At 41.3% G+C, this 13,354-nt stretch overlaps 1 protein-coding gene and 1 long non-coding RNA gene across 2 annotated transcripts in view; one reads left to right on the top strand and one right to left on the bottom strand.

Moving 5' to 3' along the window:
• Positions 1–7,023, top strand: part of LOC115194602 (mucin-3B) — a 7,326-nt gene extending 303 nt beyond the window's left edge. The window contains exons 2-11 of the mRNA XM_029754444.1: positions 28–143; positions 249–310; positions 459–589; positions 1,377–1,448; positions 1,932–2,097; positions 3,738–3,893; positions 4,945–5,063; positions 5,493–5,611; positions 5,836–5,976; positions 6,174–7,023. Coding sequence (XP_029610304.1) covers positions 249–310; positions 459–589; positions 1,377–1,448; positions 1,932–2,097; positions 3,738–3,893; positions 4,945–5,063; positions 5,493–5,611; positions 5,836–5,976; positions 6,174–6,218 — 1,011 coding nt within the window. The 5' untranslated portion in view covers positions 28–143 and the 3' untranslated portion in view covers positions 6,219–7,023. The remainder of the gene's footprint in view (positions 1–27; positions 144–248; positions 311–458; positions 590–1,376; positions 1,449–1,931; positions 2,098–3,737; positions 3,894–4,944; positions 5,064–5,492; positions 5,612–5,835; positions 5,977–6,173) is intronic.
• LOC115194616 (uncharacterized) lies at positions 6,942–13,354 on the bottom strand. Its single transcript, XR_003878414.1, has 3 exons — positions 12,754–13,354; positions 8,418–8,485; positions 6,942–7,676 (listed from the first exon to the last, which is right to left on the bottom strand). It is a non-coding gene; the product is annotated as an uncharacterized LOC115194616 (long non-coding RNA).

The following is a 13,354-nucleotide window of genomic DNA, read 5'->3' as shown; positions in this document are numbered from 1 at the left end:
CGTCCTATTCATGTCAATGAACTACAGACACCATTGAAGTATCAACAGATGTCACTGTTAGACTCAACAAAACATTTAAAATAGAATACCGTGACCCATCAACACAGGAATACCAAGATTTTACAAAAAAATTCACTAACGACGTAAGTGCCTAATTTACATACAAACTATTTTTTAATGACACATGTATAATCTTAATGAGCTCATTAATAGTAACTAACTGAGCTATAACAACTTATGTTTTCCAGATGACCTTACTGTACAACCGCTCTATTAACAATTTTATCGGCATAGTAATAATAGGACTCAGGTATGTGAACATTTGAGGAAACGTCACAACAAAGAGGTAGAATGCATGTACATTAAACACTTACTTTAAAAGGTTAGTTGAACCTCTTTTTAGAACGTCTATTTAAAATGTGGAACCTTTTTTTTGGAATCTCTTCTCTCTTTACTAGCAATGGCAGTGTCGTGGTGCAGCATGAGGTTCTACTGCGCATAGAGAATGGGAAGAACCTAAGTAATGAGATTGCTGAGTCAGAAGAACAGATCAAGGACATTCTCAACGTGGCCAAAAACTGCACCACAGGTCAGTAACTGACTACAGACACTTATGATATTAGAAACCGGTTGTTAAGTAGGCCATATTGGCCAATCCAAGATCTGCTGTGTGTGCCATTTTACATATGCTGTTTAGCAGATGGTTTTATCCATAGCAACTTATGACAGTGAGCGCATACATTGTGGCATGGGTATGTCCCCAAATGAATATATATGGTTCAGAGTTCGTTTAGATATTTCAACCTGCGTGTCCTGATCGCATCTGGTGTGGGGTGGACAGAATCAACATGCATGTGATGGTGCAGGCGCGAGTGGTCACCAACGCTCTAGATAAGATGGAAACAGCCTAACTAGCTTTGCTAGGGCGAGTAAAATGGTCAGAATGAGGTGTTCTCTCATTTGTGTCTGGAAGTAGCTAGCCAACGTTAGCCAGTTAGCTTGGGTGCTTGACTGCCTTTGCGAGGTCAACCCTACTCCTCAGCCAGAGCGTCCAGTGTGCGCCCCGAGAGCGAAACACTCTGAATTTATGAATGGACAATCTGACAATGTACTGAATTTCCGAACGCCCAGAGCACACTCTGGCACTCCAGATTTGAATTTACGATCACACCCACCGTTGTTAAAATCACATATTAGACCTGGGGCCGGGTTAGCTGACCAGTGTGTATGAAATGAAAGAAAATAAAGAAAAATTACCACTCGCGAACTTTACATTCACCAAAAAATTCTACTGCGTTATTAAAATATGGTATTATTGGCAAATCGCTTGTCAAATCATTTGTTTTGTATAACAAACATTTCTGTTGCATTCACAGGCCAAGCAGGCTGTATTGGGGTGGACATAATTGGAGATATCATAGTAAACAATTCCACATTTGATAAAGAATGTAAGTACACTAAAGCCTATATTTGTGAGTCCACACCAGGGTATCTATGGATATCCTTTCAACACATTTTAGTGCATGAGGTTATACTGTAAAGCTGTGCCTACCAGGGTTGGGGTCAGTTACTGTAATTCAGAATACCAAGAGTGTGCAAAGCTGTCACCAAGGCCTTCAAGAATTTAAAATATGACATATTTTGATTTGTTTAAAATTTTTTGGTTACTACATTATTCCATATGTGTTATTTCATAGTTTTGATGTCTTCACTGTTATTCAACAATGTAGAAAATAGTACAAATAAAGAAAAACCCTTAAATGAGTAGGTGTGTCCAAACGTTTGACTGGTACTGTGTATATATATGTATTGTTTAATTGGCTATAGTGAATTGAAAAATTCCAATTCATCTCCTGCATTGACTTTTAACATAACAAACTTTTGAACTTTGAACTTAATATTCTTTTTAACTTACCATCATCTGTGTGTAGCGGTATGCGACCCGGTCAGACTAGATAAGGACTTGAGGATATACTACCATGCAGCACAAATAGATGGGCGACTGGTCTGCGTCTCTCCCTGTGCCTCCGGACACAACAGGGAAAAGAACTGCAACACCGGCACCTGTGGTATGTCATGGGACGGCCCAGTCTGCAGGTACGAGTATCACCTCTTATGACTTCTTATAACATAGCATAACATACAACATATAGTCAACATACAACATATAGCCAACATATAGCCAACATACAACATATAGCCAACATACAACATATAGCCAACATACAACACATACAACATATAGCCAACATACAACACATACAACATATAGCCAACATACAACATATAGCCAACATATAGCCAACATACAACATATAGTCAACATACAACATATAGTCAACATACAACATATAGCCAACATACAACATATAGTCAACATACAACATATAGTCAACATACAACACATACAACATATAGCCAACATACAACATATAGTCAACATATAGCCAACATACAACATATAGTCAACATATAGCCAACATACAACATATAGCCAACATACAACATATAGCCAACATACAACATATAGTCAACATACAACATATAGCCAACATACAACATATAGCCAACATATAACACATACAACATATAGCCAACATACAACATATAGTCAACCTACAACATATAGTCAACATACAACATATAGCCAACATACAAAACATACAACATATAGCCAACATATAACATATAGCCAACATACAACATATAGTCAACATACAACATATAGCCAACATACAACACATACAACATATAGCCAACATACAACATATAGCCAACATATAACACATACAACATACAACACATACAACATATAGCCAACATACAACATATAGCCAACATACAACATATAGCCAACATACAACATATAGCCAACATACAACACATACAACATATAGTCAACATACAACATATAGCCAACATACAACATATAGCCAACATACAACATATAGCCAACATACAACACATACAACATATAACACATACAACATATAGCCAACATACAACATATAGTCAACATACAACATATAGTCAACATACAACATATAGCCAACATACAACACATACAACATATAACACATACAACATATAGCCAACATACAACATATAGCCAACATATAACACATACAACATATAGCCAACATACAACATATAGCCAACATACAACATATAGTCAACATACAACAGATAGACAACATATAGCCAACATACAACATATAGCCAACATATAGCCAACATACAACATATAGCCAACATACAACACATAGCCAACATACAACATATAGCCAACATACAACATATAGCCAACATACAACATATAGCCAACATACAACATATAGTCAACATACAACATATAGCCAACATACAACATATAGCCAACATATAGCCAACATACAACATATAGCCAACATATAACATATAGCCAACATACAACACATACAACATATAGCCAACATACAACATATAGCCAACATACAACATATAGTCAACATACAACATATAGCCAACATACAACATATAGCCAACATACAACATATAGCCAACATATAACATATAGCCAACATACAACACATACAACATATAGCCAACATACAACATATAGCCAACATACAACATATAGCCAACATACAACATATAGCCAACATACAACACTTAGCCAACATAAAGCCAACATAAAACCAGCACAATGACTCCACTTAACCCTCCATCCTTCTGTGTCCCATCCACCACCCACACAGATGTAACCAGGACTACTGGTACCTAGACTCCGACTGCTACGGTCCTATCCTGAAGAGGGACCTCTATGCCGCGTTACTGACCCTGGCAGGACTGGTGATAGCAGCCGTGGGGGTCGTGGTGGTCTACGTGCCCTGGCATAGACGACAATTACATAGGTGAGACTGACTACAGATCAACACAGCAGCTAAAAATATTAAATAAATATATATATTATAAGAGTGACAAATGTTTACGTGCAGTAAGTGAAGCCTTCACCATCTAGTCATGAGAGAAGCCTTCACCATCTAGTCATGAGAGAACCCTTCACCATCTAGTCATGAGAGAACCCCTCACCATCTAGTCATGAGAGAAGCCTTCACCATCTAGTCATGAGAGAACCCTTCACCATCTAGTCATGAAAGAACCCTTCACCATCTAGTCATGAGAGAAGCCTTCACCATCTAGTCATGAGAGAAGCCTTCACCATCTAGTCATGAGAGAACCCTTCACCATCTAGTCATGAGAGAACCCTTCACCATCTAGTCATAAGAGAACCCTTCACCATCTAGTCATGAGAGAAGCCTTCACCATCTAGTCATGAGAGAAGCCTTCACCATCTAGTCATGAGAGAAGCCTTCACCATCTAGTCATGAGAGAACCCTTCACCATCTAGTCATGAGAGAACCCTTCACCATCTAGTCATAAGAGAACCCTTCACCATCTAGTCATGAGAGAACCCTTCACCATCTAGTCATGAGAGAACCCTTCACCATCTAGTCATGAGAGAACCCTTCACCATCTAGTCACGAGAGAACCCTTCACCATCTAGTCACGAGAGAAGCCTTCACCATCTAGTCACGAGAGAACCCTTCACCATCTAGTCACGAGAGAACCCTTCACCATCTAGTCACGAGAGAAGCTAATGTGTGGATTTGTAAAGATAAAACAGCAGGAGTAAGATGTTGGCACAGACAAGCCTGGAGGTGAAACACAAAAAATGTATTACAAAGCTCTGCATTTGTATAGAATTTGGATATGATGAACTCTGATCTCCAACACATATATAACTGTGTAAGAAGTTGGAACTTTGAAACCTGGTTGAGGATGTGATTTTTTTTGTAGCAATCAATGACACCAACCAATAATTATTCTCATAACAATGATCATACTACGTTGATCAGCAATGCAAGCTCATAAAGTACGTTTCCTCTCTCCCCTTTCCTTCAGGGTGAAAGACATCCATACTGAACAAGTTAACCAGTGGCTGGAGGAAGACTTTGAATGGCCCAACAGGCCAAATACAGGTGGCCACTTGGTTGGTTCAAGTAGTACCACAGTCCTAACAGGTACACTGTCTAAACCCTACTCTGCCTCACCTGCCATAGGTTATTACTAGAATTGTGTTATAAGGGGTACATTTATAATATGCCATTGTTATACAGTCTTTTACTTTATCTGACCTAGTTTTGATTCCGTGCTCTTTTATGATCATATTCTGGATGTTCTATTTCTTACTGTTTGATATTGAACACTGTATTGCTGAAGAAGAGCTTGTCAGTGAGCATTTCTCTGTACTGTTTCCACCTGCTGCATCCTGTGCAAGTAACACGTCAACGTTGATTTCATTTTACTTTAAAAAGTGTGGCATAATGCTGCCCCCTTCCGAAAAATGTATTTTAAAATATTCTTATCTGTAGAGTAGCTTGGCACGTTTTAAAACATGAGTATCTTCAGAGGACCGTTTGTAAATATTATTTTTGTCCCCTTTTATACAGAGAATGAGCCTAACCCACCTTATGGTGGCCGAGTGGGCTTGCAGTACGACGCAGAGGGAGATTCCCTGTCATCCTCCAGTACAAGGCTGCCGTCTCCCTACCATGGAACACAGGCACAGGTGGGGATCTATTATAGCTATCCTAGATGCCATCTCCTGCTGTGGTGCCTTTGAGCAAGGCACTTGACTTAACCCATGGCTCACCCTTGTTTCCGACCCCTCCGTCTGTGTGTGTGGGAGACGAGTGCATGTTACGTAAAGGGTTAAAAAGCAACATAAAAAAGGAAATTCCATGATCTGAAAATGACAATGGACAATCAAGTCTTCTTTTTCTTCTTCAAAAGGTGTCCAGGAGGAGGTCTGAGACCATCTGCCATGACTACAGTTCCTGGGGCGCTGATAGGGACGCCATTCAAGTCATACAGACTACCGCCACCTCGTCAGGGCAACATTTTACAATGAGTGACCCTGGCAGCCAATCAGAGGTGGGAATGGATTGTTCATCATAATGCTGCCAAATATGTATGTAATAGGTATGACTGGCCCTCGTAAACTGTTTCAGCCTTCTGGGTGTGCACTTTCCAAGTACATTTCTACATGATTGAGGACACACAGAGGAGCTAGTGATCACTTTAGAAACCTATTCCATACTCAAATACCTGTTTTAAATATTCCCTGACAGCTTAGGACCAGCATAGCGGAGATAAGGACTTACTCGGAGATCTAGTGGGACACCCTCAACTCTTAAACAGAATTGGACAAAGAAGAGGATTAATACATTTAAAGAAGTGTTTCTCATCGACCAACGAAATAAAACAGACAGAAAATTGATCTCTAACGGACAGTCTCCTCTTTGGGAGCCGAAGCCTGAATAACGGTTGTGGGACAATGCTTTATTAACACTACACAGGATTGTCCAAAGAAGTGTGGTTTCCATGGACTCACTGATACAGGAGTATGTGAAACCAAACCTCAGATTCATTAATTGAATAATCTGCTCTCAACTCTATTACCTATCAGGATATCTAAGGAAACAACATGTTTTATATGCTGTACTTCAGTGATGCATGTTTACAATAAGTCTGCCCAATGATATATGTTACTTATACCAGTTTACCAATTAGCATGGCTTGTTTTGCACTTTGGTACTACTTTGGTACTAAAACTAATGAACGTAAATAATGTTGTAATATCACATGTATATAATAATATGGCCTAACAATCTGTCTGTATATAGAACAGATATTGCACTGTGGTAGTTCTTACACACGCAAAACATATTTAAAATGTGTACCAAAAACTAAGTTATTTCCCAACTCATTTTTGTAAACTGCATAATGTCAAACCAATAATACACTTGCAAATTCTGTTTAAAAAATATATAGAACAATAATCGCAACTGATGAAGTTGGCAGTCAAATGAACAATGAATGAATTCCAAAGTGAGCCATTTCTGATCAAATAAATACTGCTGTATTGTGACTGTATATCTCCTTCTTTACTAATAAAGTGCTTACGAACATTCTATGAAATCCTCAAGATTGTCAGCCATTTTGTTTCTCTCAGAATATGAAAATAAACAAAATGGACACTACGGCAACACATCTTCCACCAAATGGATCTGTTACAAGTGCACCATGAAGGGGTTAAAGGGACATAGTCCCAGCCTTCTCACAGTCAGGTTTCCTTTGCGTAGCTGTCCCTGATTTTGCTGACTCGCAATTTGGGCGTTTCTCCTTGGGCTTGTCCATTGGCATGGGAAAGGCTGACAGTGTCAGTTCTGGCTCTTTCCACTGTCCTCTCCTGCAACACAACCAGCCCTGTCCTTGGCAATGGAATTTGAATTCCTGGCAACAGAGTTGCTGGGCGCCACTGTTGCTGTGGCAGCCACACCCTGATTGGCTGAGATGGATTCTGTCCTGTCACTGTTGCCGTCACCTCCTCCTCGATGATCTGGCAGCCCACCAATAGCCGCACACCTCCCTCCTTCTAGCTGACTCTCCTGCAGTGTTTGAGGTGGGGCCCCCGCCTTGTCTCCAGCATCTAAACTGAAGGGCATTTTCATGGCCATCTTCTCTTCTTTGATCTACGGCCATTGCTCTTCCTCCCGCCGCCACCGGGGACTACCAGGACCGGTGCCTTCCCGGAATGCCTTGGGAACCAGGGCTGAAGACCTCTCATGTACCTAGGGGTGATACGAAAAAAAGATTAGACGAGTAATGTCATTTACATTGTGTACAAAACATTAGGAACACCTGCTCTTTCCATGACATAGACTGACCAGGTGAATCTAGGTGAAAGCTATGATCCCTTATTGATGTCACCTGTAAATCCACTTCAATCAGTGTAGATGAAGGGGAGGAGATGGGTTAAAGAAGGATTTTTAATCCTTGAGACAATTGAGATGGGGATAGTGTATGTGTACCATTTAAAGGATGAATGTGCCAGACAAAATATTTAAGTGCCTTTGAATGGGGTATGGTAGTAAGTGCCAGGGACACAGGTTTGAGTGTGTCAAGAACTGCAACGCTGCTGGGTTTTTCACGCTTAACAGTTACAAATTGAAGTTGTGCTGTGGGCAAAAGGGGGTGCAACTTAATATTAGGAAAGTGTTCCTAATGTTCTGTACACTCAGTGTATATCTCAAACGGGAGAGATGGTGGAAATAATATATTAAAGAGAAAAAAATGTAAGATGGTGGAGAGGTCTCACTAGCAAGAGGGCAAACTCCCTCCCACAGAAATGACTGAGGTGAAGATCTGTTACCCATCAGTAATTCTAGGCCTGGGGGCCTGTACTCACAAACCGCATCAGAGTAGGAGTGCTGATCTAGGATCAGGTCCCAACTCTTATTTATTAAGATCAGCACTCTTAATCTAGGGGCAGGGCAATTGGATCCTAGATCTGTGGTTTGAGTGTACAGTACCTGGAGCAGGTGGTCCAGGAGGTGGAGCTCTTCAGGCAGAGACATCAACAGATCCAGTATAACACTTTCTGGGAAGAAGAAGGTAGTGATGAGGAAAATGGGACTGACTGTCATCTGTCATAAGGTACAAAGTGTATAATTGAGACACACACACACATTAGGTATCGTCTCAACCATAGGAATCAGTCTATAACATTCACTCTGCACGTGGACCGTACTCAGGAACATGCTCCCTAGGCCTGTGTATCTAGGAGTGTTCTCATCGCCATGTTACATTTTTCTAAGCCCCAGGATGCTGATGCTGTGACCCAGTAGAGGAGGCTGCAGCAAAGGGCTGTTGTTATGTTGACATACTGGCAGCAGCTGGCCCAGTGGAGGTAGAGGACGCAGTGGTCTACATGGACAAGTTCTGGCCTGGTTTAGATCTTATCTGTCGGAAAGATATCAGTTTGTCTCTGTGAATGGTTTGTCCTCTGACAAATCAATTGTAAATTTCGGTGTTCCTCAAGGTTCCGTTTTAGGACCACTATTGTTTTCACTATATATTTTACCTCTTGGGGATGTCATTCGAAAACATAATGTTAAATTTCACTGCTATGCGGACGACACACAGCTGTACATTTCAATGAAACATGGTGAAGCTCCAAAATTGCCCTCGCTAGAAGCCTGTGTTTCAGACATAAGGAAGTGGATGGCTGCAAACTTTCTACTTTTAAACTCGGACAAAACAGAGATGCTTGTTCTCGGTCCCAAGAAACAAAGAGATCTTCTGTTCAATCTGACAATTAATCTGGATGGTTGTACAGTCGTCTCAAATAAAACTGTGAAGGACCTCGGTGTTACTCTGGACCCTGATCTCTCTTTTGAAGAACATATCAAGACTGTTTCAAAGACAGCTTTTTTCCATCTACGTAACATTGCAAAAATCAGAAACTTTCTGTCCAAAAATGACGCAGAAAAATTAATCCATGCTTTTGTTACTTCTAGGCTGGACTACTGCAATGCTCTACTTTCCGGCTACCCAGATAAAGCACTAAACAAACTTCAGTTAGTGCTAAATACGGCTGCTGGAATCCTGACTAGAACCAAAAAATTTGATCATATTACTCCAGTGCTAGTGTGACAGGTTAAAGGAAATACTAATAGCCTGTTATACATTAAAAAGTATTAGTAAGTTCATAGTATGTGAGGATCTTAAAACATCTAAGGTTAAAAAGATCATGCATTCTGTATTAGTTGATAGAGATTGATAACATTCATATAATTGTGTTAAAGTTAAAATCCATCAAGTGTACAAAAGGTAAGAATTGTAAAAGGAATGTGTAAACGTTATATTGATTACTTTATTTTGTGGTGCCTAATTGAAGGGGAAAAGTGTTAATCTGTGATCTACTAAATGCTCTTTAATCCATGAGTCTGAGACCGATTGCTCTGTTCTCCACTCAAGTTCGCGGGGAAATCGCGGTCTTTTCCTCATTACAGTAAAAGTTCTCAGTGAGGAAACAATACCGTATCACTCTCGTGATTATTTCTCCCCTTTTTCAGGTACGATATTGATGATAAAACTGAGTCATTTAAATGTAATAATTCGCTAACATGTCAAGAGTGTTTAAGGTGTGTCTTAGTAACATATTGAGGGAGTTGAGTTAAGTTTGCAGAGTAATATGAGCCCTGCTCGGTTGCAGCTAAGGCTAGCTTCGTACTGAGAGTAGCTGCCATATTATGTCGATCGTGAATGAACATGTGCGTTGCTAATAAGATATTTCGTGGTGTTATGTGTATAAGGGTTTTTCAAACACTTGATTGACTGTTGATAAATTGAGTTATGGTTTACTGAGTTAAAGCTTTGTGCTTGACAGTTATATTGAAATGAGTGTATGTTTCAGTGAATTAGTGTATACTGTTGTGACTTGAATAAGCCTTGTACCCTACAACACTAGCTCTTTCCTGTAGATCTGTTGTTTTGTAAAATGTGTTACTTGTGTAAAATGTGTTACTTTGGTAAAATGATTACAGTAAAAGTTCTCGTTGAGGAAACAATACCGTATCACTCTCGTGATTATTTCTCCCCTTTTTCAGGGGCGTAACACTAGCCTCCCTACACTGGCTTCCTGTTATTAAGGCAAGGGCTGATTTCAAGTTTTTACTGCTAACCTACAAAGCATTACATGGGCTTGCTCCTACCTATCTTTCCGATTTGGTCCTGCCGTACATACCTACACGTACACTACGGTCACAAGACGCAGGCCTCCTAATTGTCCCTAGAATTTCTAAGCAAACGGCTGGAGGTAGGGCTTTCTCCTATAGAGCTCCATTTTTATGGAATAGTCTGCCTACCCATGTGAGAGACGCAGACTCAGTCTCAACCTTTAAGTCTTTACTGAAGACTTATCTCTTCAGTAGGTCCTATGATTAAGTGTAGTCTGGCCCAGGAGTGTGAAGGTGAACGGAAAGGCTGGAGCAACGAACCGCCCTTGCTGTCTCTGCCTTGCCGGTTCCCCTCTTTCCACTGGGATTCTCTGCCTCTAACCCTATTACAGGGGCTGAGTCACTGACTTACTGGTGTTCTTCCATGCCGTCCATGGGAGGGGTGCGTCACTTGAGTGGGTTGAGTCACTGACGTGGTCTTCCTGTCTGGGTTGGCGCCCCCCCTTGGGTTGTGCCGTGGCGGAGATCTTTGTGGGCTATACTCGGCCTTGTCTTCGGACGGTAAGTTGGTGGTTGTAGACATCCCTCTAGTGGTGTGGGGGCTGTGCTTTGGCAAAGTGGGTGGGGTTATATCCTGCCTGTTTGGCCCTGTCCGGGGGTATCATCGGATGGGGCCACAGTGTCTTCTGATCCCTCCTGTCTCAGCCTCCAGTATTTATGCTGCAGTAGTTTATGTGCCGGGGGGCTAGGGTCAGTCTGTTTCATCTGGAGTATTCTCTTGTCTTATCCGGTGTCCTGTGTGAATTTAAATATGCTCTCTCTAATTCTCTCTTTCTCTCTTTCTTTCTTTCTCTCGGAGGACCTGAGCCCTAGGACCATGCCTCGGGACTACCTGGCATGATGACTCCTTGCTGTCCCCAGTCCACCTGGCCATGCTGCTGCTCCAGTTTCAACTGTTCTGCCTGTGGCTACGGAACCCTGACCTGTTCACCGGACGTGCTTGTTGCACCCTCGACAACTACAATGATTATTATTATTTGACCATGCTGGTCATTTATGAACATTTTAACATCTTGACCATGTTCTGTTATAATATCCACCCGGCACAGCCAGAAGAGGACTGGCCACCCCTCATAGCCTGGTTCCTCTCTAGGTTTCTTCCTAGGTTTTTGGCCTTTCTAGGGAGTTTTTCCTAGGGAGTTTTTCCTAGCCACGTGCCTCTTTCACATGCATTGCTTGCTGTTTGGGGTTTTAGGCTGCGTTTCTGTACAGCACTTTGAGATTTCAGCTGATATACGAAGGGCTATATAAATAAATTTGATTTGATTTTGATTTGAGTGGTTTGTTGTTCTTGTTGTGTTGTCACACCAGCAGAGACCGGAGAGAACGTTCCTGCCAGCTGAATGACTGGCTGAGTAGAAGTGACATTGGACGGGTGAGTGTGAGTACCACCATGTGGCACAGACTGGGACTGCAGTGTTGTAGTAGGACCGGATGAGGTAGAAAGGGGCTGTACTGATGGTACAGTGGCTGTGGCAGCCATTTGCACTGATAGCACACTGGACATGGCCAACGGTGAGGATGGCTCCGGAACGGAGCAAAATGGAACGCCATCAAACATGGAAAACCATGTGTTTGATGTATTTGATACCATTCCGCTCCAGCCATTACCACTAGCCCATCCTCCCGAATTAAGGTGCCACCAACCTCCTATCGAAGTCTGATGGAGGCTGCTGGAGTCGAAGTTGTTGGGTTTACGTCCCATTCTACATTCTGATATTACCATGTTCTAACCACGAGATAATACTGTTCCTGCTATTAATTAGGTGATATAAAAATACTCCCCCATTTATTTCTTTTCTCTAAACAGAGGGGGGACATCACCAAATTCACTGAGAAGACATTACACAGGATGAAGAAACAATACTCTGAGCCGCAGTTCCACGCTACTTGTCCAACTGATACTATATACTCATTGTTGGGGTGGAATTGGCGGGGGGTGTGGGGAGACTGTGGGTGGCTATTTACCACTTCTGTAGATTCCTCATGTTCAAAATCATTGTTATAAAAAAGGGTTGGTCCAAATCGGATGTTAGGTACTATATTTATTGAATATTATTAAAATCATATAAATTAAAGTGGCCAATTTGGGTGCAATCAATTAGGTTTATTTCTCAGATCAAATTACATTTCAACAAACATCTGAGACGGCTGGTGTTGATATCTTTTTTTTCTTGTGCTTTTTGAGGTGGAACGACCCCTGAGCGAAGGCCGAGGTGATGGACTCCTCCAGGGCTCCAGCGATATCGTGAGCCAGCTCAGCCCACAGCTGGACGACCTTCTGCTGACTCCTCTGCCTCTTCACCAGCCCCACCACCGGTCGCATCACACACATCTGAGACTCCAACCGGTATTGAATCGGAGTAGATAAAGGAGAAACACAATTACATACCGGTAATATAATACCATAATATAACAAACAGAATTGGTATTTTATATACAGTACAGTACAGTATATATCCATAGGAAACACTGTTGATATGTTGCCTACGAGTATAACTACAGTAGAAACAGTAATGTTAACAGACAAAGTTTACACACAGACCACTCGCACTCTCTCTCTCTTACACAGACAGACACAAAGAGAGACAGAGAAACCGAAGAGAGAAGAATAACTAACTTCTGCTGTGGACTGCTTGGAAGAGTTTTGTCATCTTCAAATCAAATCAAAAAGATTGTCACATGCGCTGAATACAACAGGTAGACCTTACTGTGAAATGTTTACTTAC

This window comes from Salmo trutta, chromosome 5 (assembly GCF_901001165.1).
Source record: "Salmo trutta chromosome 5, fSalTru1.1, whole genome shotgun sequence".
Taxonomy (NCBI): domain Eukaryota; kingdom Metazoa; phylum Chordata; class Actinopteri; order Salmoniformes; family Salmonidae; genus Salmo; species Salmo trutta.
Note: the sequence above shows the minus strand (reverse complement) of the source record. Positions and strands in the feature narration are given on the sequence as shown.